This window comes from Trachemys scripta, chromosome 6 (genome assembly GCF_013100865.1).
Source record: "Trachemys scripta elegans isolate TJP31775 chromosome 6, CAS_Tse_1.0, whole genome shotgun sequence".
Classification (NCBI taxonomy): domain Eukaryota; kingdom Metazoa; phylum Chordata; order Testudines; family Emydidae; genus Trachemys; species Trachemys scripta.
Genome location: NC_048303.1, coordinates 37969595 through 37995682, shown reverse-complemented (window position 1 = coordinate 37995682; position 26088 = coordinate 37969595). Strand labels below are relative to the sequence as shown.

Genomic DNA, 26088 nt, shown 5'->3' with positions numbered 1-26088 from the left:
ACCAAAGATTAACTGTATGTCAATCACAATAATAAACATGAGGGTTGACTATTACCAGGCTGTGGATCAGTGCCCTGGCCCTGCTTTGCTGTCTCTCCATGCTTGTCCTTGTATCCATCCCCAAAGAGGTCCCCAGAAAAAGGGCCCAGAACATCCTAACCCATCCTGCTGAGTGGGCTGATTTACTGTATTGCATAAAGATAAAGTAGTAGTATGCACTTATCCAAGGTTCTTACCCTCAGCAATACCCTATATTCATATAAATCAGTCTATAATTGTATCTGTGTTCTTTCCCAAATCTCACATTTAGGTTGGTGATGTTAGATTATGTACAATATATGTTAGGAGTGCATTAGCCTATATAGACAAAACTAAGCATTTCAGACAATCTCCTAACTTGTTTATCTTTTATAAAGAGAATAACAATGGTAGGGCTGTACGAGTGCAAACACCTTCCAGATGGTTAGACTATGTATTAAAGAGGCTTGTAGTTTAAAGGAGATCCCTTTTCCTAGGGGAGTTAGAGCGCATCCTACCAGGGCTAAGGCAGCTTCTATGGCATTCTTCAGACACATTCCTTTAATAGAAATTTGTAGAATGGCAACATGGAGTACAATCCATACTTTCACTAGGCACGACTCATTAGACTTAGAACCTAAGTTAGATGCAAAAGTTTGCAAGGCAGTCCTGCAATCATTATTTAGTTAGGACTCTGTTTTTTCTCACCCTCTTGGGTCAGAATTACTGCTTATTAGGCTACCCTATGGGTGGGAATATACAGAGGACACTCAAAATAGAAATCAGGGTTACTTACTTGTAACTGGAATTCTTTGAGATGGACTCTGCGTATTCACACTCACCACCACCTTCCACACTTCTTCAGAGTCCTACTTATCAAAGGGCCTGGGGTCACGGGATAAAGAACTGAGGTGGTTGGAGTGCCACAACCTTTTATACTCTTGCTGTGGAACATTTGCTAAGAGAAGGAGTGAGGGAGATGTGTGAATGCTCCAACTGGTGCTGTCAGTTTAGTTCTACCATTCAGGCTGCACCGTCAGAGCATCCCATGAATGTAGATATGCAGAGGCCATCTTGAAGAACTCCAGTTACAGGTAAGTAACCTTCATTTTTTTAGTGCTGAGAATGGAGATCTTGCAAAGTGACAGTGTGATGGCCTTATTGTCTAATGGAGGAAAGTCTGAAAAGAGGATTATCCATCTGCAAATACTACTTATGGCTGGGGGTTAATTCTTCTTTAACTCAAGTGGTGAAGCTGCTGCTCTGTGACCTGAGACTTTAGTTCTAGTCCCAACTGGGAGAGATTGTTCTGAGCACAGTAAAACAAAATGTTTTCAACATGCCTGCAAGAGATTTGGTGGCTGAAGATTATTCAGAACTAGTTCCTGCTGTTAGTTTTGAAAGGTTTATGTAGTCATATGTAAGATCTGACAGGACTGGTTTACCTCCTCAGTTTAATCACACAGATATATTGGTCTAATGTTGTAGTGTACAGATATATGTCTAAAGATGTAGCATATGGAGGTATCTGACCTGGCACGCTGAGGGTCTTGGCTTAATGGCGAGAGTGGGCACCAAGTATGCCTGGTGCTAAACCATATCTTTTTTTATAAATAAAGCTGAATTTTAAAAAGAATCATGATGTTTATGGTCAACCTGAGATGTCTGCCATATTTGATGGGATTTACTGAGTAACAATGGCAACATTTGAAAGGTAAGTTGTTTAACTGGTTTAAAGCAGGCAAAAGGTTAAGAAAACGTGAAGAAAATCTTTTAAAACTTAGTTATATGGCCTTTGGGTCCTTGCAGACCATAAATAATGCTTTCTGAAATGTATCCTTCTGACTACCCTGAGGGCTAGTAGGCCTCACAAGCTTGATGGGTCTGATGGGTTTTCCTTTCAGCTTCCTGATTCTAATGTATGTGATAGGGGATTGGCCAGAGCTTACACAGCTTAAGTAAAATAACCACAAAAAAAAGGTGTGAAAATAAATCTGACAGTGTTTTAATGACTGTTGTACAGTTCAGAAGAAAGCATTAGATGCCTAGCATTTGAGGAGACAGTTTCTCATATTTAATTATCATGTTTCAGATTAATTCACTTAACATGGGATCGCATATTGCTTTCTTCTAAATGCCATCACACAGAAACAGTTGGTGGACTTTACGGAGCAATTGGAGAGTGATGAACTGAAGCTGTTGTTTAAGAGGATATTACAATGATTTTTTTTTTCTCCTGCAAGAGAATTTAGCATTCCTGGATATTCTTAGTTTTAAAAAATATAACTAAAGTAAAGTGTTGAAACACCACCATATACCTCTGTATGGACTGGCTAATTCCTAAAGTTTTATATATGCTAGGGGTTCTCAACCTTTCTTTCTGAGCCCCCCCCCAAACATGCTATAAAAATTCCATGGCTCACCTGCACCACAACTGTTTTTCAGTAGATTAAAAGCCAGGGCCAGCGTTAGGAGGTAGCAAGCAGAGCAATTGCCCAGGGCCCCATACCATAGGGCCCCATACCATAGGGCCCCATACCATAGGGCCCCATACCATAGGGGCCCTGCAAAACTAAAGTTACTCAGGCTATGGCTTCAGCCCTGGGCAGCGGAGCTCAGGATTCGGCTTTCTGCCCAGGATCCCAGTGAGTCTAACGCTGGCCCTAGTCTCTGGTTTATGTTGGTGGCCCCCCTGAAACCTGCTCCTGGCCCCCCAAGAGGCCCCAGACCCCTAGTTGAGAACTGGTGATATATGGCACATCTAGGTCCTTCATTTTACCACTGTTAACGTCTATCTCATGCAAAACCCTAGTCTTCAAAGGGAAAGGAGCATGTAAAAGTGTAGTGACTGAGGATTTTCTCATTGAAATAAAATTTGGCTGATATTTTAAAGCCAGGTTGTGTTAATTCTTATTTGTTTTTAGACATGTTACAATGCAGAACAAGTAAACCCCCAAACCTTTACCTCTGCTTTTTTTCCATAAGGTATTTGCATGAAACTGCTCCCAGTCCTGCAACTCTTACGCACACACACAAAAATATCCTCTATATTTCAGTGAGAAGTTAACTTGTGAAAAAGAATTACTTGTGAGTATGTGTTTCAGTCAGGCCCTCTTTTTGCTCAAGTAAACAGACCAAGATTGATCTGAAAAAAGGAAGAGGGGTGCATATTGCGTGCAAATTCCAATGATAAATATACTAGATTTATAACAATACTCTAAACTACAGGATTATGTGTAAGTGATTCTTTAGCCCCAACATCTTAATTTAAATTGCATGGAATTCCGGTGTTTAAGTGACAAATTCCTATTCTCTTAAAATGTTGCTATTGGGCAACAACCTATCATTATGTTTTAGTGAGTAACAATCAGTTCTGTACGACATGTTGCTGGTTAATGTAATTAAAGAGGAGCTGGAAGTGAGCACTCAAAAAAACAAGCTGTGTCTTGAGGATTAATAATGGTTTATAATTTTAATGAAGATAATACTTATGTGATGTAATGTGCAAAAATGAGACACTGAATCCCATACTATTGCTGTTTTATTTAAAACAAAAACATAAAAATAATAATTTTGCACTGAAATGTGACCATATTCTGTCTGATGTTATTTTGTTTGGAAACTGGAGAGTTTTTTTGCTGGAGAGGCAATAGATGGAAAATAGATTTTGTGCCATATGCAAATAAAATATTTGTTACTAAATCTATAAATATAATGCTCTTTTCTTAGAAAACATCAGTAATTTAAAATTCTCTTTGCAGTGCGGTTGCCTAAAATTACAGTAAATTGAAAGCTTTCTACTGGAGCATTCAGTCAATTGGTCCTTTCACTTTTTTAGCTTTAGGAACATTGATTACAAATAGGTGAAAGATACATTTATTCAGCAGAAAGATACATTTACTGTTAAGTAATGGGGTCCAACTTGTTTTCAAGGAATACAGAAACAAGAGGTGGTGTGTAAAAGGTTGGATGATAACTCCATTGTACAGAACAACTACTGTGATCTAGACAGTAAACCACCAGAAAACCAAAGAGCCTGCAACACTGAGCCTTGCCCACCCGAGTAAGTACTACAGACAAATGGTAATTTATAAATTAACTCTCCAGGCAATCATTTATTTTATTTATATAGAAAAATCTGTGGAATATTTACTTTTGGCCAAATGTATTATAAAATACAATTTCCTGATCTTGTGTTAGGATCCCATATTACCATGCAGGAGACTTGGGTTCAGTTTCTGATGTTGGCTTCTTGCTCTTCAGGCCAGGAGAAGCTGGGTGAATGGTGGAGGCACTATACTCTGACCTAGATGGGGCCCTTGTTTGATTAATGAGCAGCATTAATAAGCCGTGAGGAAAAATGTGTGAAATTCAATCTCTGTTGGTCAGAAAGATGGTACTGAAACAGTTTCTTGAAGTATCAGGGGGTAGCCGTATTGGTCTGTATCCACAAAAACCAACAAGGAGTCCAGTGGCACCTTAAAGACTAGCAGGTTTATTTGGGCATAAGCTTTTGTGGGTAAAAAAACTCACTTCTTCAGATGCATATAGAGTATGGGGAGTCATGCTGAGAATAGAAATGAGGGATACCTTTAAGGCTCCAACATTGGCATAGAGGAATTTTAAGGTGAGAGGGAGAATTAACAGTCAATGCCTGTATAATAATTCTTATACAGTTGAAAGGTTCAGTAGATATTTACATTATGAGCTAAGAGCTTGCTGTATTTTCAAATTGTATCAAGTTAAAATTTGTGATAAGATTTTCAAATATGATGCAATCTATACATAAACGTTTAGGCTGGCCCTGACATCTACTGGTATAGCAAGTAAGAAAAATTGGGGCTGTGGGTAGGCGATAATAGGCGCCTATATAAGACAAAGTTTCAAATATCGGGACAGTCCCTATAAAATCGGGACATGTGGTCACCCTATCTACTGGTAACTTTTTTATCAAGTGATCTTTACTGACCAACATATAGAATGATATTGACAGGATTTGGACTGATTGGCATCTAACAGGAGGTGATGGGTACCTTATAGGTTTAGGTTCCTAATTGTTTATGTCTACTTGCTTTTAGTTTTTGAAGATAGCTCTGTGTAACATTAAAAATAAAATTAAAACCACAAAGCTCACTTATTCATGAAACAAAATATGGCAAGGAACTAGACCTCAAAGGGGATAAGTTTACTTAAAGCTGTAAGAAACAGGTGAAATATTTCACTTTGAAAAATAGTTATAGTACATGTGCAATAACTCCTTTTTATGGTTATTGAGATAATTAAAACTTACTGAAACTAGTGAGAGAGATACAGCATTTTGTCCCTTCATATAATTCCGCTATACCTTGGGAGACTGGCGATGCAGCTAAGATCTTCAGAGCCTCTGAGGAAGAAGCAGAGATTTAATCACAGATGAGTCTCTGCCTCCTCCTTGACTGCCCCACACTCCAGAGCATGAGACAGGCAACAGATTTGATGCCAATGTCGAGACACTGACGGGCCCACGATCAGATCCTTTATCTTTCATCCCTCCATTTGGCAACTGGCTTTCTTTCTTCCAAGAAGCCTCGTCTGGGATAACTGGTAGGTATTTGAGATAGTAAGCAAGGGGTATCCTTTTCAGTTTCAAGCTGCTCAAACCTCTCCACCCTCCATGTCCCTCTTCAGGACCCTTTTTACAAGAGACTGTTGAACGAGAAAGTAGTCTCCCTTCTATAAATGGGAGCAGTGGAGAAAATGTCCTTAGAGTTCAAGGGCAAGGGCTTTTATTCCCACTACTCCTGAATCCCAAAGAAGAAGGCAGGGCCATGGGGAGGCCTGTCATCCATATTTGACATCTCAACACATTTAGCTGTCATTTCAATTTCTGCATGGTTACCCTAGCCACTATAACTCTTCCATTGGATTCTGTGAACTGGATTGTGGGTTTTGATCTGCAAGATGCATATTTTCACATTTTGATACATCCAGAGTACAGAAAGTACATGAGATTCCTGGTGGGCACATCTCACTACTATACATAGTTCTACCCTTTGGCCTCAGCATCTCCATAGCTCTGTGAGTCTTCATGAAGGTCCTGGCTGTGGTAGCAACTCATCTTAGGAGACAAGGAAGCCCATTTCTGGACAACTGGTCAGTAAAGGGGAAAATTTCCACAACAAGTGAGAGACTCTATTTACATAGTTCTATACTGATCTCAACTCGTGCTTATCCAATGAGGGTCAGCACTGGTAGGCTCATGTCTCTCAGGTGAAGCGTTATAATGTCTTAACCAAATGCCAGAAGGAATGAAGTGATTCTGTTTTTCAGGACTGGAGGGTAGGGATAGGATACAGAGGGACCTAGACAAATTAGAGGATTGGGCCAAAAGAAATCTGATGAGGTTCAACAAGGACAAGTGCAGAGTCCTGCACTTAGGATGGAAGAATCCCATGCACTACTACAGACTAGGGACTGAGTGGCTAGGCAGTAGTTCTGCAGAAAAGGACCTATGGGTTACAGTGGACAAGAAGCTGGATATGAGTCAACAGTGTGCCCTTGTTGCCAGGAAGGCTAACAGCATTTTGGGCTGTATAAGTAGGAGCATTGTGAGCAGATCGAGGGACATGATCATTCCCCTCTATTTGGCATTGGTGATGCCTCATCTGGAGTACTGTGTCCAGTTTTGGGACCCACACTACAAGAAGGGTGTGGAAAAATTGGAAAGAGTCCAGCGGAGGGCAACAAAAATGATTAGGGGGCTGGAACACATGATTTATGAGGGGAGGCGGAAGGAACTGGGATTATTTAGTCTGCAGAAGAGAAGAATGAGGGGGGATTTGATACCTGCTTTCAACTACATGAAAGGGGGCTCCAAAGAGGATGGATCTAGACTGTTCTCAGTCGTAACAGATGACTGAACAAGGAGTAATGGTTTCAAGTTGCAGTGGGGGAGGTTTAGGTTGGATATTAGGAAACACTATTTCACTAGAGGGTGGTGAAGCACTGGAATGGGTTACCTACGGAGGTAGTGGAATCTCCTTCCTTAGAGGTTTTTAAGGTCAGGCTTGACAAAGACCTGGCTGGGATGATTTAGTTGGGGATTGGTCCTGCTTTGAGCAGGGGGTTGGTCTAGATGACCTCCTGAGGTCCCTTCCAACCCTGATATTCTATGATTCTATGATCAGGGAGGTATTAGATTCCAAAACAGTGAAAGCATATGTTCCTCAATGGAGATTTCAGACAATGACAAGCAGCTCCAAGCAAACCCCAGAACACCAGTGATGACGTACCTAAATTCATGGGGCATATGGCAGCATGCACTTATGTCACACAATATACTAGATCTTTGTCCTCTGCAATGATGGTTGAGATCAGTATGTCTACCCAACAGGCACAGCATGGATCCTTCTAGATTCCTATCATTAAATTGGTTGACAGAACCATTTCAAGTGTGCAGCAGAATTTCTTTTTGCATGCTTCTGCCTGCCAAGACTTTACTAACAGATGCCTCTTCTCTGGGATGGGAGCATATCTCAACCAACTGAAAGTCCAAGTAGGGTGACCAGATGACAGAAGTGAAATATCGGATGCCGGGGCGGGTTGAGGGGGGCAGGGGCGGGGGGGCTCGCTGCCTGAGCTGCTGGCGCCTACAAGTCCCACCCCTGCCTGCCGGCCAGCGGGAACTCAGCTGAACTGCCCCAGGGTCCGGAAGAAGAGGTGAGCGGTGCCGGGAGTGCCGGGTTGCCGCCGTCCCCCGATATCGGGACAAAGTGCGTCCCGACCGATGTAAGGTCAGGACGTGGGACAAGTCCCCTAAAATCAGGACTGACCCGATAAAATTGGGACGTCTGGTCACCCTAAGTCCAAGGGATATGGTCCCCTCAGGAAGCCATCCCTCACATAAATATCCTATAACTCAGAACTATATGACTGGAGTTCAAGGCTTTCCTGCCCCTTCTTTGAGGCTTAACAATCCAGATGTTGATGGACAACACCACGGTGATGCAATATACCAACAGACAAGAGGGAGCAAGATCCTTCCCACACCATTAAGAAGCCATGCATCTTTTGCACATCACCCCAGTACCTCCCCCCTCCACCCAATCAACAGAATACCCCAGCAGCCAACTTAGCAGGTACTTTTCAGAAAACCACAAGTGGTATATCAGGGGCTCTGTCATTCACAGCATCCTCACAGGTAGGAGATTCCAAAGTGGACCTGTTTGTGACATGCCACAGCGAGTACATTTTGTGCCAGAAGGAGCTCAAGCCTGGCTCCCTGACAGAGGCTTTCCTTATTCCATGGTCTCCAGGACTAATATATGCCTTCCCACCAATACTCATGATACCCAGGGTTTTGATGAAGCTGAGACAAAATGCAGGTCATCATGATAGCCCTCACATGGGCCAGGCTGTACTGGTGTTTGAACATTCCCGCCTGACCATGAATTGGAGATGCACCTGTCAATACTTCACAACTTATTCTCATGTTGGGAAACACCAGCCACAGACGTGTTCACCACTTACCAGAACAAGAAGTGCCCATGATACTGTTCCAGGGTGGGGATCCGACAGCACTCTCTGGGGAGGGCTTTCCTCCTCCCGTGGGACAAGGACCTTCTTTATTCCTTTACTCCTTCCCTCCATTTCCTCTTCTGATGAAGGTCCTGCTGAAGATAAAAAAGGACGGAGCTCACATAATTATGATTGCTTTGTGACAGATTCCCCAGGGTGCAACCTGGAACTGGAGTACTGCTGAGACTTCTGTCTTACCAACCTGGGCTCCTTCTCACACTGTAATGCTGTGACAAGCTGTAAATCCCTCCAGGTCCTGCACTCACATAGCCATCCACAAGCAGGGACACCCCAGCTAAGTTAAATAAATGCTTTCACCAGCCACTCATGAACCAACAATAGAGAGGCTCCAGCCAACTCCCCCCAGCTCCCAAGCCTAGGACCCCAGAGTTATACCATCCTGCCCTGGTCTGAAGCCTAACCACTGTAAATTTATTACCCAGTACACCCCTCCCTCAATGTGTAGAGGGCATACACCAGGTCTTGTTCCTGAGCAGAATTTCCCTTGCACTTCAAGCAACACACTGTAAAAAATATATAACAGATTTATTAACAGCAGAAAGATAGATTTTAAGTGATTATAAGTAGTAAGCATACAGATCAAAGTTGATTACCTAAGAAATAAAAGTAAAAATGCAATCTGAGTTCTATAAACTAGACAGGATTTAAATCAAGCAGTGTCTCACTTTGATGGTATAGTTCCTTAATATAAAAGCTAGGATTCTCCTTTCCAGCCTGGGAGCACCTCCCCAGTTCAGTCTTTGTTCTCTATACATGTTTCCAGTTGAGTTGTGGGGGGGAGTGAGGACAAGCAATGATGTCACTTCCTCCTTTTATAGCTTTTTCCAGCTTGCTGGAAAGATCCTTCGCTATGATGTGCGTCAAACAGTCTCCACTGTGTACGTGCTATCTTTGAGAGGTTTCCATTGTATACAGTCCTGGGGTACTCCTTGTGAGTGTGTGTTCCCCTCAGTGGGCCATCATCAGTGTCTGGCTGCCCCATTGTTGTACCTGAAAGGTTGGTTGTGGGTGTTTCCAGCTTCACATCATATTTTAGTAACATACACATAGCAAAACTTCATAACACATACAATTCAACAGTATATTAATTTCAACAGATCAAGACTTTTAAAATGATATCTTACAAGGCAGACTTTCTTCAAAACACATCATAATCATATCAACATGGTAAATGTGGTGCCAGGGGGTTGCTTTAGGGTACAGTGTCACATGCTCCCAGATGGCCGAGACAGACCTGCTACCCTTACCTGATGCAGTTCGCAATTGTCCCATCGATCTCCCTTCTCTCTCTGGACAAAGGGGCATACCACACATCCTATCTCAGGGATCCTCTGCCTCAAAGTACGGCTTCTACATCGTCCCAGCACCTAGCTAGCTCATGCTCAAACGAAGTACAAGAGGTTGTACTGCACAGAAGAAAGTCCTCCACACGACTCACTTACCTGCAGAAATGGTCCAGGTTTCAGATTTGGTGCACATCTCACCAAATCTCTCCCGGGTCAGCAACTCTTCCACATATTCTGGGGTATGCCCTGGCCCTTAAAAAATTGGGTTTTTTCCTGAGCTATCTCAAGGTCCACTAGCAGCTATTACAACATTTCACCACCCGTAGAAGGATACTCAGTACGATCGCACCCAACCACTACAAGGTTCCTTAAGGGAATAACAAACCTCTTCCCTCAACCTCAACTTCCTACCCCCTCATGGGACCTAAACCTAGTGTTGAAAGGGGTGACTACGCCCCCCTTCGAACCTATGCCACCTGTTCGCTAGCCTAGATGAAAACAGTCTTTCTGATTGCAATTACCTTGGCTATAAGAATAGGGGAAATAGCAGCTCTGCTGGCGCATCCCCCATACACAGTATTCTTCCCAGTCAAGGTTACACTTAGACTGCATCCAAGGTTCATCCCTAAAGTGACCTCCTCGTTTCACATGAATCAGTCTATTCACCTTCCTGCCTTCTACCCCGAGCCTCACTGAGACAATAGAGAGGTCATACTGCATACCCTAGACGTTAGGAGAGCCCTTGCATTCTTCCTCGACAGGACAAAGGCCTTCAGGAAATCCCTTAGACTATTTCTCTCTATGGTGGAAAGATCTAAGGGCTCAGTGACATCAGCCCAAAGACTCTCCAAGTGGGTCTCAAATTGCATCAGACAGTGCTACCAAATTGTAATATGACCCCTCCGGACTCGATCAGTATGTATTCCACGAGATCCATCTCCTCATCTGTCGTCTTCTTCAAGGATGTCCCCATCTCAGAGACCTGCAGAGTGGCAACGTGGGCATCAGTCCACACCTTTGCAGGGATCACCAGGGACTCTGCCTCTGATGCCATCTTTGGCTCCACATTACTATTATCTGTGACTAACCCAACTCCGAAACCCCAGCCCTCCAGTAGGAATACTGCTTGGGAGTCACCTATAGGGACAGTACTTGAAGAAGAAGTTACTCACCTTGATTTTTTGAGATGTGTCCCCCTGTGGTGCTCCACGATCCTCCTTCCTCCCCTCTACTTTGGCATTCTCACTGTGACTCTGCGGTAGAGAAGGAAGTGAGGATGGTTAGCTCACATGCATTGGCTAGCCTCATGGTGCAGCACGAGGAGAGACAGTGCATGTCCAGACCCAACTGACAGTACTATCGAAGTTCTCCAGTCAGCAGTTCAGGGACTCAGACACACCTACAATGGAGCACCCATAGGGACACACATCTCGAAGAACCATTGTTACTGCACAAGGTGAGTAATTTCTTCTTTCAGTGAGTGTGATTGAGAATCTGGAGCAACAATAGATCAGTATATCACCAAACTACACAAAATGGCTGGTTCATGATTATCAAATATCAAAAGGTGAGCAAATATGTGATAAATTAGTAATAGGGATGAAAGATGCAGGATCTTGAATGAGAATTCTCAGAGAGCCCACACTAACTCTAAAAAGAGTTATAGACATGTGCAAAGCTAGTGAACGAGCTCACAACCAAATGCAGAGCATAAGTAGAGTAGACATAGATAATTCACCAAGTAGCATAGGCAAAAATATGAAAATACAAGGAAAAATACACCAAAATTTGTGTAAAACAAATACAAAACAGAGGAGACAAAGAAAATGCAAAGGAAAACCTGTGGATCCCATGCAGTAAAACTTTATAATGGAAAATGCCCCTTCTATGGGGTCATATGTAAAATTTGTGGTAGTCAAAGGTTGCAGTCAAAAAAAGCAAAGAAATAAATGCACCATATTAAGGAACCATCAGAGGAGTGAGGTTCTAAATTAGCCTGTCAGGAATCAGAATCTGTAGCAGAGCTAGTCTCCAGGCAGCCTCATCAGTACAGCTGGCCTGCAGCAGACTGATGGATTGGCCATGTCACCTGATTGGCTGCAGGGGCCGTCCAGCAGGCTGGCTCTTAACTCAGCAGCAGCAGCAGCTCACTAGCTTCTTAATGCTCATGCCCACCATTGTACCTGCTCCTGCTTGTTCCTCCTGCTCCGGCCTTGCACCCAGCCTTGCCTCTGTCCTGCCCCTGCCTTGAACCCCTGCTTGTTCCAGTACCTGCTCTCTGGTTTGACCCTTGGGTTTGGCTTTTGACTACTGACTCCAACTCTTACCCTAGTCCTTGGGTCCTGATGCTTGCTCTGACCACTAGGCTAGATCATCCTTGTCCTGGTAGGCTGATAGACTGAGAGCCTTTAAAACTAGGGCCTGGGTCCTCAATGCTAGCACAGACCCTACTAGCAGCAGAACTGGTGGACACCACCCAGATCCTGAAGAATGATGCCCATTGTTACCGAACTCATGGCCCACATCCAGCAGGTCACCAAGAACTTCAAAGGCAGTTAGAAGTCACCATGGCAACCTACAAACGGTATGCCAACCAGCCCTGCCAGCCAATGCCTGGCATTGGGGTTGGGGACGATGTGTGATTGTCCACCTGGAATCTGCGATCAACTTGTCCCTCCACGAAGCTGGACCGTTAGTACCTGTGGCCTTTCCAAAGCACAAAACAGATTAACCTGGGTACATACAAGTTACAGCTACCAGATTTCCTCAAGATTCACCCTGCCTCCATGTCTCACTTCTAAAACTATTAGTCTTGAATCCCTTCCCACTCCATACTACTCTCTCTCTTCTGCCTATAACTGTTCAGGGCCAAGAAGAATATGTGGTTCGGCAGATTCTAGACTCCCATGAGGTCTAAGGAAAACCACAGTAACTAATTAACTGGGACAGTCATGGCCCAGGCGAACATTCATGGGAACCTGCAGAACATCGCCATGCCCTGAACCTCCTGTGTGCCTTCCACCACGCTTACCCTGAGAAACCAGGCCCTGAGGTCCCTAGACAGCACCCTTGAGTGGGGGCTATTGTCAGGAATCTGGGCCTGCAGCAGAACTAATCCCCCAGGCAGCCTCATCAGTACAGCCGGCCTTCAGCAGGCTGCCCAATTGGTTGCAGCAGCCAGTAGGCTGCTGTTAAGCCAGCAGCAGATCACTGGCTTCTCATTGCTCATGCCCATCCTTGTGACTGCTCTTGCATTGTTTTGTACTTATACTTTAATTTACTCATACTTTATTTTACTAAGAAGAGCATGTATGTTATTGAACATAATTTAGGATTATTAATTTAAACTAAGGTTTGGATTTTATGATTGTGTAATCATCTTCTCCATTTGAGACAAACACCTATCAGGAATAGTCTAGTTATTACGTAGTCCTACCTTGAGTGCAGGGGACTGGACTAGATGACCTATTGAGGTCCCCTCCAGTCCTACACTTCTATGATTCTATATGTGAAATGGGTTACTTAAATTTCCTGATTTTCTCTCTATAGGTGGTTTATAGGAGATTGGTCAGAATGCAGTAAGACCTGTGATGGAGGAATACGTACACGAACAGTTCTCTGTATCAGAAAGATTGGACCATCTGAGGAGGAGACACTGGACAATATTAACTGTTTAACACACCGGCCTATTGAAAAAGAACCCTGTAACAATCAGTCTTGTCCACCACAGTGGGTTGCCTTGGACTGGTCAGAAGTAAGGATATTTCACACAGATTAGCATTTTTAATTCATTGGCAATGGGCAAGTCATGAGTTCCTCCCACTGAATGTAAATACATTTTTATTGCTGTTTATCATCTGGAAATCATCATCTAAAGGCAGAGGATTAATAAGAAATCAGTAGCTGTCTGATTTAGAACATTAAACATGTTTAAAATTACATTAAAGTTCTTTAATTTTCCCCTACTGTCATAATGTAACCAATGGGGCATGTTGTTTAGCCAATAAAGGCTAAAACAATTGCTGCACAATAGTTTGTTGGCATGGGGTAGCTTCCTAGTTCAGCAAAGTCATAAATTGAGAAGGGGAACTTTAGTTTCCAGAGGCTTCTTTACAAGCATATGGCTTAAAAAAGGATATGATGATTTTTTGAGCACTTAGGTATCAAAAGCTACAAGAAATGCTGTATTTTTCCTCAAATAACCCAGCAAACATCATAAATAAGTACCTTAGTAAGGTGATGTGAAAGGTGGAACTAAGACTTGGATCTCCAGTAGTCCTAAGAGAGGCTAGTATACCTTTTATTAATATGGCAGTGTCCGTTAGTGTATGAGCCAAGATCTAAACTCAATTTATGCTGATTCAACCTTACTGAATTCAAAGGATGTGCACCCATACAACTGAGAACAGAAATTGATTCCATTGCCCCAGTTCTGAGCTGAATTCAAACTTTGCAGAGCACTACTTGGGCAAGGTGGCAAAGATGGTTGTGCACCACCTTTGCAACTCCTAATTTCCAGGGTGGGATCCCCATCTTATATTAGAGCAGCCGCGGGGCTGTTTTAAGTTATGGCACACCTGCCTCCAGCTCCAAGGGACTGTTCCGGCATATGTAAATAGACAGAGCACAGAAGCACAGCAGTCACACCCCCCCCTCCCATATGCTGGGGGCCATGGTGAAGTTGTGTAGAACAGTGCCATCAGCTCCACACCATATACAGATGATGGACATCACTTCCTCTCATAAACTATTGATGCAGGATTCTATGAGATGCTGTGGAGCTGTTCCATTGATGGCCTAATTTCAGAGTGATGCTATCCCTCTCTATAGTTTGTATTTCAGCTTGTAAAGAATTGTGGTGTGTTTTGGGATGTTAAGTGATGTATAATGTCTAATAATTATTGATATGAACATTGAAAACAATTTTCTCCACTGGTAAAAACCACCACTAACTTACGGGGGAAAAAAACCCAACCAAATGTGTCTAGCTTAAAAATAATTTTTTTTATAATTTGGCCAACATAGAATTTTATTATCTTTGCTGTAGTGGGCAAGCATTCGTTCAGTTTCATAGGGGATCTTCCATTAAATGTGTGATTGGTTTTTTAACTAGGAGCAGAAAAATATTTTTAAAATTTACAGGTTGTTTTTTTTAAAAAGCTTCTGATCATCATTAGTCCTTTATGCTGACGCTATTGCTTGGACTCCAAAGGTTCTATTTTTTGTCACAAGTTTATGTCATTCATTTGGACAATACAAAGATGGGCCAGCCACAGAGCTCAGATCTTGACCCGTCTCTGGGTTTATACAGTCTTAAAAGAATGACCCTTTTTCCTGGAGTACTTTTCCTAAGAAGGTGTCTGGTTTACATCCTTAATATCTGTCAGAAAGCAGTTCCCTATAGCAACATCTCTATGTATAGAGCAGGGCCTTAAAAGCCTCCTGGATTGTGAGTGAGTTTTTAAAAACATGCCAGGAGGCATGTACTATGTCCCCTCTCTTCTCTACTTGCCTATTCCCTGCAATTCAAGCTGGTGTTAGAAGTGGAGTGGCAAAGCTGGAAGCGGGGAGGGGGGAGAGGAGAGGGCTTGGAAGCAATCCCTACTTGGTCATCCACTTCCTGAGAGAGAAGAAGGCACAGAGCATCCCACCCTATTAAAAGTTAATCCAAGGCTTGGGGGAATAGTTTGGAGAAGAAAGTGAATGGAGGGGGGAAAGAGGAAGGGTGATTGGAGGAAGGGAGTAAGTGAGGAGATAGAGACAGAAAAACCTTTTATAGTCCACTTATGTGGTGTTGATTAGATTGTAAGCCCTTTGGGACCAGGAATCATCTTTCCATTGTGTGTATATCACAATACAAATAAATAATAATAATATCCCCATGATAAACTGTGGAGCATTGTAGCACATTGCATGTATTAGGCACCTTTGACTCCTTCACCTGCATTCTGCTTACTAAACCATCTCCCTGGGACTGCTGATGTTCCAGCTCTGTGAGCAGCTACAGGAGTTTTATGGCTCCCATATATAAACTTCTGTACGGTCTGTGTAGGATATCTTGGAACAGAAATTTCCTCTTCCAAAATAGGATTAGAGCACTGTTAAATAAGAAATCTTGGTGGGTGCTCTGACAAGATTCTGAGCAAATAAGAACATATTTCTATTTATACATTTCTGCTTAGAGTAGCTTGGAGGTGTGTCTCAACTGGTAAGAACTTTTTTAATATAATGAGAAAGTGCTTATTTTTCTATCCAGCATTTCCTAGAAAAATAATTATTATATATTAAAAGTATATACTTATTTCATGTAGCAGATAATACTTCGTTATTATTTTCTAAGGGTAGCATGAAAATGATGTATCCTGTAATATTTGTAATAGAAAGCAGCAGCAATGTCCACTTCTGCTTCCATTTAAGTCAAAGCTTGTCATCTTTGGGAATGTAAAGTCTCTTCTTCAGCTTTTGTTGTTGTACTAAAAACAACTAACACACTTGCTGCAATGCTGACTCTCTCTGAACACAAACTAAGCAATTCCAGCACTCATTCATATGCTAACATGCTTGTTGAGCATCAGATAAGCAAGGAGTTGTACCTCTTTATCTCTGATGAAAACTGATAATCGGAAATAGCTTGTTTAGAGAAAAGGAACAATAGATTCAGGCTTCTTTTGGGTTAGTGGAGTTAAAGTATCTGTGCAATTTGACTAGGTTGAGAAATTAATTGTTGTCCTAAAGCTTTTTTCCCCCGTCTAAAAATCATCCATATAAGCAGTGATATGGAAAGCCAGAAATATTCTACAAAATACAATGTGTAAAGATAGAAAGAGATAATGAAAGAAAAAATATATATATAGACCAATGGGATAATGTAAAAGTGTTTACACATGGTAGGGAATGGTGTGCTAAAACTAACAAGTAGCTTGAGGCAGCACAGGGTAATTAGTCATTCTTTAGTGACAGGGTGACAGTTTGCCATGCCAATTTCCAAATGCCTTGAAATGGTTGAGTTTTGGCTGCATTACCGCCCTTGCAGTAAATAATGATTGTATTTTATATTTATTCAAAGTATCTCAAGGTAATAAAATCAAAACAGCAAAAATTGCTCTAGGATTTCTTGGGAGGATCCTTATCAGACTTTTTAGACAAGCATTTCTTCCTTTGCATTCATATTACCATTAGTCATGCTTGCCTCCATTTGTTAACTGAGTCAAAAATTCTGAAAGCATGCAGTAATGGGGAACTTTATTCCCAGTTTTTTGTTTGTGTGGGCATTTTATTTTTCATTTGCTTTGGAGACATAGGGCTTGTCTACACTGGTAATTTACAGAGCTGCAACTTTCTCACTCAGGGGTGTGAAAAAACATTGCCCTGAGCACAGCAAGTTTCAGCGCTGTAAAGCGCAGGTGTAGACAGTGCCCCAGCACTGGGAGCTACTCCCCTCATGGAGGTGGGATTTTTAGAGTGCTGGGAAAGCTCTCTCCCAGCGCTCTGCTGTGACTACACAAGACATGTTAAAGCGCTGCCGCGGCAGTGCTTTAGCGTTGCCAGTGTAGACTAGCCCATACTCTTTTTGTTGAATTCTAGTGATGCCTTTGGTTTTTGGTCATTCAGTATTATTGTAGGCAACTTAAGTTGTTATTTCCTTATTTCACTTTCATTGCTGGGACAAAATGTAGTTCATCTTATTTAGTGGAATTTCGGCTGTGTCTCCATAGGAAATTTTCTTTCTGAAGGATGTTTTTATCTCTTGTTCCCAGTAGCTACAACAGATAGGGGCTTACATCTTTTCCCTCTGGTGTTTGCCATATGCTGCGTTGTTTGGATGTAGAATTCCTGTGTTGTTTCACCCGTGAATTTTGTTCTGAGTTCCCACATACTATGGTAGTACGTACTGCAGCTGCTTATACCAGAAAGGGAATTCAAATATTGTGACAGATTTAGGTTATTCTATGTACAGGCCCTGTGTACCATCAGAAACTGATTCCCATCTAAATATCTTACTGGTGAATTTGCAGGAAAGAGATGCACATGCAATTATGCAATTCTGAAACTGCTTCTCTGTCAAAATCTCCTACTTGAATGATGGAGGCAAACAGGTACCAGGAACTTCACTGGGTGGAATTTTGAAGTTATTCTGTCTTCTTTTGTCTCTTTCCCCTTGGTACCTGTTTCCCTATCTTCTTCCCAGTTTGCTGCTCTGCTAGGGTTAGTAATGGGTAATGGAGAGTAGCAAAATAAGGGAGGAGCAAGGGGAGATAGAATAATGAGAAGGAAGAGAAATGAGCATGGAGGACTTCAGACCTGCCTCCATTCAAGTTCCTGCTTCATTACCTCGTTGCTATCAGAGCCAGCAAAGCAGCTAAACACCAAAGGAAAAAGGAGGGGCAGTATCTGGGGGAAGAGAGAGTAACAACTTGAAGAAAGGGAAGAAAGTTCCTACCTTGGTCCAAGAATCTCATTTCTACACACCCCCACTAATGCACTCACCTTTACATATGTTGAAATTTTTCTTGTGCTGTATTCTAGTATGTCACTCTCCATCCTCTGTATTTTATTAGTCTATATGGGATGTAGAGAGAGGCTTTCACTGGTTCTGCTGAGAGTTATGTGCTAGTGGATTCCACATTAATCTCTGAAATGCACTCGATTTATTTTCTGAGTACTGATGTACTTGGTATACTTCGCTTACACACTGAAAATTAGGAATGTGTTGTAGTACAATAAGGTAAATGATAGGAAGGAAAATATGTTAGAAAATGGTGATGAAGAAAATCAATCACCAACCATCTCATTTATAAAGACTTCAGTATCTGTGAAGATTTTCAGTGTCCGTCACTGTAGCATTTGAGTTAGGGTGACCAGACAGCAAGTGTGAAAAATCGGGACGGAGGTGGGGGGTAATAGGAGCTTATATAAGAAAAAGACCCCAAAAGCAGGACTGTCCCTATAAAATCGGGACATCTGGTCACCCTAATCTGAGTGCAAATCTCATTTATACTTTATGAGGGTCTCATCCCTACTATGGATAGACAGGGGACATCTTGGATCTTGTGGAAATTGTGATCATAGTTTGGTATAAGTGTACCAATATATACTTTCTTAAGAATATTTCTGAAATATTTATTGTCTTTTCAAATTGTAACTATAAATTTGTTTGCATATTTTTCCAGTGCACTCCAAAATGTGGTCCAGGATTCAAACATCGGATTGTTCTGTGCAAAAGCAGTGACCTTTCAAAAACATTTCCAGCTGCACAATGCCAAGAGGAAAGCAAGCCTCCAGTCCGCATCCGCTGTAGCTTAGGCCGATGCCCCCCTCCTCGCTGGGTTACTGGAGACTGGGGACAGGTAAAATAACAGACCATATAACTATCTGCTATCTTTTCTTGCTATTAATATCCATCAGCAGTTTCTAAAAAGGAAGATATTTTGTTCTTGGAAATGAGTGAGGGATGCCTCAGTTGACATCCTCTTTTGTCTCAGACTGGAATGTTACACAGGGTGATAGTGCCCACAGCTAGGTACCTTCTGATATCTGTCTGTTGGTTTATATAAAATGAGTAACTAGTCTCAGTCCAATTCCTAATGGACAAGTGTTGGTGGGGAAAAATAATCCCAACTCTGTAATTAGCACTGATTTTCACACCTGTTCATATTCCTACAGAAGAAGTAAAAAAAATTGATTGGGAGTAGAGATTCAACTAGTGCTTATAGGAGAGGCAACATGGTCTACTAGCTAGGAAACCTTTGTTCCAGTCCCACTTCTGTCACTGCCTTCTTGTGAGACCTTGGACAAGTCATTTAAATTATCATTGCCTCAGTTTCCCCATGTTAAAAATATGTACCTACTGTTATGAAGTTATTGGAGAATTTTGATTAAAAAGTCCTATTGACATGCAAAGTATTATTTATTGTTATTGTTACTCTTTCATTACTAGAGATGGTTCTTCCAGACAAGGTTTCAGCCATGTTTGGTGGAGGTGGCAGTGTGGTGAAACTTGTGCTGCTTCTGCCTGTGCTATATCTCTTCTATGGGTCAAGGATATCATATATAGTTTCCAAACAGAAGCAATAAGGTTCATGCCAGAGAAAATTCATGGCAATATTTTGACAGATTCCTAAAAAGACACCATCTGCTAGTTTCAGGTTTATAAATATCCACAAGCTCACAGTTCAGGATTCTGCATGCCAGTTCCCACCAGTGCGATACATGAAAAATGTTTATTGACATAATCCCTGGAGAAATATACATATACATGTAGGATCCCATATATGAAGTGAGCTATTAAAACTAATATGAATAGAAATGTTTTTCTGAATTTTTTCTTGTTCTATTTAAAACATTTAAAAATATTCTCCTGTCGTTTTGTGACCTTCAAAATACCTGCATGTGTTAGTGCTTGTAAGCCAGAATGTGAAACAGACTAGAAACAAAAATGATACTGGCCACAGTGAACTAATTTAACAGTAAAACTTTACTAATAATTTTTTATCCCAATTAACCAGAGCTGGTGAATGTTAAAGCAGTTAGAAATTTGAAATTCAGTGAGCATTACAATGAGTGTTGTGTAGTGACGAGAGCATGAAATAGGGAATTAGAACTTCTGAGTTTAAATCTGAATTTCCCACTAGTTGACTATGGGAAGGTATGCATTATCTCTTTTCCTCTGCGCTTCAGTTTACTCACATGTAAAAAGGCTAGCGAGTGTTTTGGGGTGTACAGCAATGTTGCAAGGCATAATTTAATAAATAGTTTAAAAGTACATTGAATTCCTTAGTTGAAAGGTACAATAGAAGTAGTATTATTATACCAAAATTACTAGGTTGACTTACATTGACAATAGGTGTACAAATGCAGCATTAATTGACTTCTATGGATTTTGAAAAACATGTTAAATCTTATATACAGAGACATGCTTACCTATAGCATAGGACTGTGGTTTGAGTTGTTATAGCATAGGCAGAACAGTTCAGGCAATGAATGTACCTTGGTTATGCTATATATAGAGCTACATGCTCTCTCTTTGATTAAGATTTAGCAATCTAAAGTATGATTTATGGCTTGTTATTAAGTAAGAGCTTGATCCTTGAAACTGTAGTTCCATCAGTAGTTTACTCTTCATGTGAGCTGTTCCACTGAATTCAGTTGGAGTACTCAGGGAACAGCAGTTGGCCATATTGGCCCTAAGTAATAGATTAAGGATCTATCTTATGCTGACATGCATGTTATCAGTGCAGATGCATGTTTCTCTTAAATTGATGTAAATCAGTTAAGCCATTGTTTAGTTATAGAGCAGCAAAACATGTTTTGGAATGGCCAAAGCATTTCCATTTGAACAGAACTATTGGTTACACCTCCCCCCACGCTAAAATGCATGGAATCAACTCAGTTATAACGACAGTTACTCATGCAAATGATACACCTCTTGTTCCAGGGCTTCTGTGAGAAATAGTGCAGAGCCTGTATGCTACTCTGTGCCTATTTGGAAGAAACCCCTTGTTGGGATATATGCGGGTGGGGGTCCTTATTGCTGAGATGAATACTTCTGCCCTGATCAGTAGTTCCCGTGGTGCCCCATATTACTGTTTAAAAGAATAGTCTAAAACAACAGATACTGTTAGAATAACATCACATCGGAGACATAAACTCAAAGGTTTCTGTCCATCATTAAATCCTTGAAGGGACACTGTCAGCTACTATTTATTTGTTTTTATTAATTGCTCTGCACTTTCCATTAATTATGCTCTAGTGGAAGTTTGAAAATAAAACGTGCATTTTATTTACTGAAAAGACCTAAAGAATGGGAACAGAGGATTCTGGGAACTCTTTATTGTGTTCACTTAGCAGTGTCCAGCTATTCTGCCTTACATGGGAAGGGTATTGGTAGGTTGTGAAGTGAGCAAGGCTAAAGCTTCTGTACGTCTGGGGAATCAGTGAGAAAAGGAAACTCCAGCTGCATGCATGCATGGAGTATGAGTCCTTTTTCCCTCTGGCAGCATGGCTACTTCAATCAGGGCTGGCCTTATGGAAAATAGCACCCTGGACAAACTTGCATTTTGGTGCCCCTGGCCCCTGTGGGCATAGCTCTTTGCCCCCATGGGCTCCCCACCCTCCCTTCATCCCTAGCCCCTGCACTGTGCCCTCTTCACCCCAACCCTGGACTCCCCTCCTGTGTCTCAATCCCTGCACCCCTTTCATTCTTACCCCCTAAACCTCCCTCATGTGCCCCTAACCTCTGCACTGTGCCCTCTTCACGCCAAAGCCTGCCCCTTCCTGTGCCCCAACCCCTGTGCCTCTAACACCTGCACTGTGCCCTCTTCACTCCAATCCCTGCCCTGCTCCTGTGCCCCTAACCTCTGCATCCTCCTCCTGCACCCACATGGTAAAACTGACCTGGATGCAGTGACGGAGCAGCTGGCATTGCTGCTCACTCCCCTCCCTGGACTGGTGCTCCTCTGCCCCACACACACTTAGGGGGCAGTGAGGTGGCGAGGAGCAAGGAGTGAGGTCAGGGCTCCCTGCGTCCAGGTCACTGTCCCCACCTGGGCTGCATAAGGAGAGGGTAGGAGAGTGGCAGCAGCTCCTAATCCTCACCACAGGTGGGGAAAGTGACCTGGATGCAGAGAGTCCTGGTGTGTGCGTTGGGGGGACTGTGTGAGGGAGACTGTGTGTGAGAGAGAGGGAGTGTGTGTTGGGAGTGCGTGTGTGTGTGTGTGTGTGTGTGTGTGTGTGACAGTGTGTGTTGTACTGAGGGGAGTGTGTGTGTGTGTGCCAGAGGGTTTGTCTACACTGGCACTTCGTCTGCAAAACTTTTGTCATTCAGGGGGTATTAAAAAAACACACACACACGCCCTAATGATAAAATTTTTACTGATGAAAAGTGCCGGTGTGAACAGTGCTTTGTCGGCGGGAGCACTCTCCTGCCGACAAAGCCGCTGCTGCTCATGGGGGGTGGAAGTTTTTTGTCAGCAGGAGAGCTCTCTCCTGCCAACAAACAGCAGCTACACTGTGCGAATTAGCGGCAGGGCTGTAGCGGCACAACTGTGTCGCTAAAAGCCTCGTAGTGTAGCCATTGCCTGAGTGTATGAGTGCACTGTCTCTTTAAGAAAACACTCAGGGTCAGGCGCCTAAAGGCTTGTTCAGACACAAGCAGCTGCCAGCAGCTCTGGACCCAGAGAGACAGCAGCACACACAGATTCCCCCTGTCCTGTCACCCCAGGTCAGTGGAGATTGGGTACACAGCGGGAGAGGGACACCCCGACATCAGCTCCCACACACACACACACAGCAGACAGGAGGATGCTCCTAGTCTGGACTGGAGAGGGGACAGGAACAGTGGTGGATTTACACGGCAGTGGCACAGGGGGGAGGAGGGGCACCCCTGCTCCAGAGGAGTCACCTGGCTCGGCTTTTCATCCAAATGCCCCCTTGCAGCTCGGGTCCCTTGCCCCAGCTCCAGATGCTGCTGCTCCGCCTGCCTGCCTGCCGCCTCTGCTAGCCCAGCTGGCTCTTGACAGGTCAGGTAGCAATCAGGCAAACCCTGCGCATGACGCCCCCTTTAGTGGGCCCGCCCGTCCACCCTCAGAGCCAGCCCTGACTTCAATCATGCTTCCACTGTATGGCCTTACCACATTTGTGCCCTATTTCTGCCCTTTAAAAAGAGGGTGAGATATATCACTGCATTTTATCTACGGTATATTATTTTGCCCATTTTATTTTTATTTATTCACTATGCTTCACAGAAGCGGGCAACATAAAGGCTATTGGTTTTATGCAGGGATTGGAAAATTCTGTTGTCTCTTACTTTCTCTGAGATGGTTTAGCACATTGTTTTGAAATATTGATGAATACCTCAATATTTCTATCCCCAATGACAGAGGTCTCCCAAGGAAACTAGCAGGGAGATTCAAATTCTTGTTCCCTTTATATTTTTTTCTGTGATCTGAGGTAAAAGAGTAACTACATTCAGAGATGATGTCTTAGGGCTTGTTTATATGAGCACTTAACTTGCTGCAAGCTTCTTATTAGCCTGCTGCACAGTAAATATTCCCTAGAGTGCTTTAATCCACCCCGTTTTGAAATGGTAGTGCAAGGTAGATTTACACCACAGCTTGCTGTGAAGTGTTTGTATGGACAAGCCATTAATGTTGCTAAAGACAAAAACCTAAGGTAGGGTAAAATAGAATTCTCAAACTCAGCTCTGGGTTGATTCAGGGAACTAGTATTGCATTGTTCTTCATCTCCTTTGTAAGCCAGATGCTTGGATATACTGTTAGAAATGCAAAATCCTAAACTGTTTATGAGTGCCCTTTGCTGTATTAGCCAAAGGAGGTGCTGAGAAATGCTGTATATGCTATCCTTGCCCAATGTTTTTTCTAACCACTACATGTCCATAGAATAAGCTATTCTGGAACACATGTCCTCAGTGGCTTTATTTTTTCCATTTTATGTCTATGCCATCCCTGTTCACTCTTCTGCTATCTTGTTTATATTTTAAAATTTGACCAGACTTGTTTCCTGATTTCTCTCTTTTCCTTAGTGTTCTGCACAATGTGGTCTGGGACAACAGATGCGAACAGTGCAGTGTCTCTCATATACTGGACAAGCATCCAGTGAGTGTCTAGAAACTGTTCGACCTCCATCAATGCAACAGTGTGAAAGCAAATGTGACAGTACTCCCATTTCCAACACGGAAGGTGAGTTTGCCTTCTTAATGTATTTCATCCCTGAAAAGAGTAGAGCTGAATGACTAATATTCATGAATTATGTATTTAATGATTTTTGTCCAATCAATCATTGAATGATTTATCTACAAATATTTTTTTCATTAGTCAGCCAGTTCTAATTTGGAGACCACTGTGCAAATACAAATATCATACAGCAGTCATCATTAAAAAGACAACATTTACCAGCAGTTACAATTGATATATCACACTCTTTTTTCTCTCGGTGTGTGGAAGAACTGAGATGCTGCAGCTACCACCATGTGTCAACTGTTGGTTTAATGAAAACCATGGCACTTACATTGCAGTTTTAGCAAGACATTTCTACTCTTTATGATCCCATATGACCACCACAGTGCACTGGCCTTGGCCCATTTTACTTTTTAATGCATTTTCTATGTATTTTTCCTATTATGTTTGGTAACATTTGCTTTCGAGGGCAAACTCTTTGGGGCAGAGACTATGGGTGAAAGTCCCGGCCCTAGTAAATTCCATGAGAGTTTTGCCATTGACTTTGCAATACATCACCAAAACATTAATGGTTTTATAATAACGTCTCTTCTGATTTTAAAACAGTTAGACAAACTTATACATAAAATAAATTCTGAATAACAACACAAAACAAACACTTTATAAAAACAATGTCCTGGACTGCTACACCACCTCATTCCCGCAGTTCATACTTAGCAATATCATGGATGAATTAATAATATACACATCTTGCTCCATAAATGTTTCAGTCTCTCTTGATATATGTACTAGTGGGATCTTCTATTGCATACAGAAACTTCATATGTTCGAGGAACCATCAAGGTTTCTTGTGTATGTAAGATATCAATGAAAGCATTAGCAAAACTGATGATTGTTCTGGTAGCCTGAGAGACTAGTGGTAGAATTTTGTAACCACCTACCTCTTGCAATAAGATATTTGAGATTTTAAACAGTCAGTCCCAGAATACATAGCAAGGCAGAAAGAGTGGAAAGTGTACTCCTTATCCATCGAATGCCACTCACTCAATAACATTAACCAAGTGGTGATGCCATACGAGAAAAAATGAAAATATCTAGTGGGTCTTTAAAAATAGGTTTAATGTAACCTGGGACCACATGGCATCACTATGGGTCAGTGCTAAGATTGCATGCATTCTTTAATTGTGTTTCCATACATTCACCTGTTTGCTGTTCTTTTTTGTTAACTTTAACCGTGCATTTCCTTTGTTTATAATGCTTGTTTTGGCATATTTACATGGCTATAGTGATTTTTACCCTAATTTGGTCATATGTACTCTCAACCTTAACTTCATTTTAACATATTAGTTTAGTGGTTTGAGCATTCGCCTGCTAAACCCAGGGTTGTGAGTTTAATCCTTGAGGGGGCCACTTAGGGATCTGGGGCAAAATCAGTACTTGGTCCTGCTAGTGAAGGCAGGGGGCTGGACTTGATGACCTTTCAGGGTCCCTTCCAGTTCTATGAGATAGGTATA

At 42.2% G+C, this 26088-nt stretch overlaps 1 protein-coding gene across 1 annotated transcript in view; it reads left to right on the top strand.

The window, feature by feature from the left end:
• Positions 1–26088, top strand: part of ADAMTS6 (ADAM metallopeptidase with thrombospondin type 1 motif 6) — a gene marked incomplete in the record, with an annotated part of 313682 nt that overhangs the window by 274711 nt on the left and 12883 nt on the right. Inside the window, 4 exon segments of the mRNA XM_034773659.1 lie at positions 3952–4081; positions 13431–13635; positions 19052–19228; positions 24421–24577. Coding sequence (XP_034629550.1) covers positions 3952–4081; positions 13431–13635; positions 19052–19228; positions 24421–24577 — 669 coding nt within the window.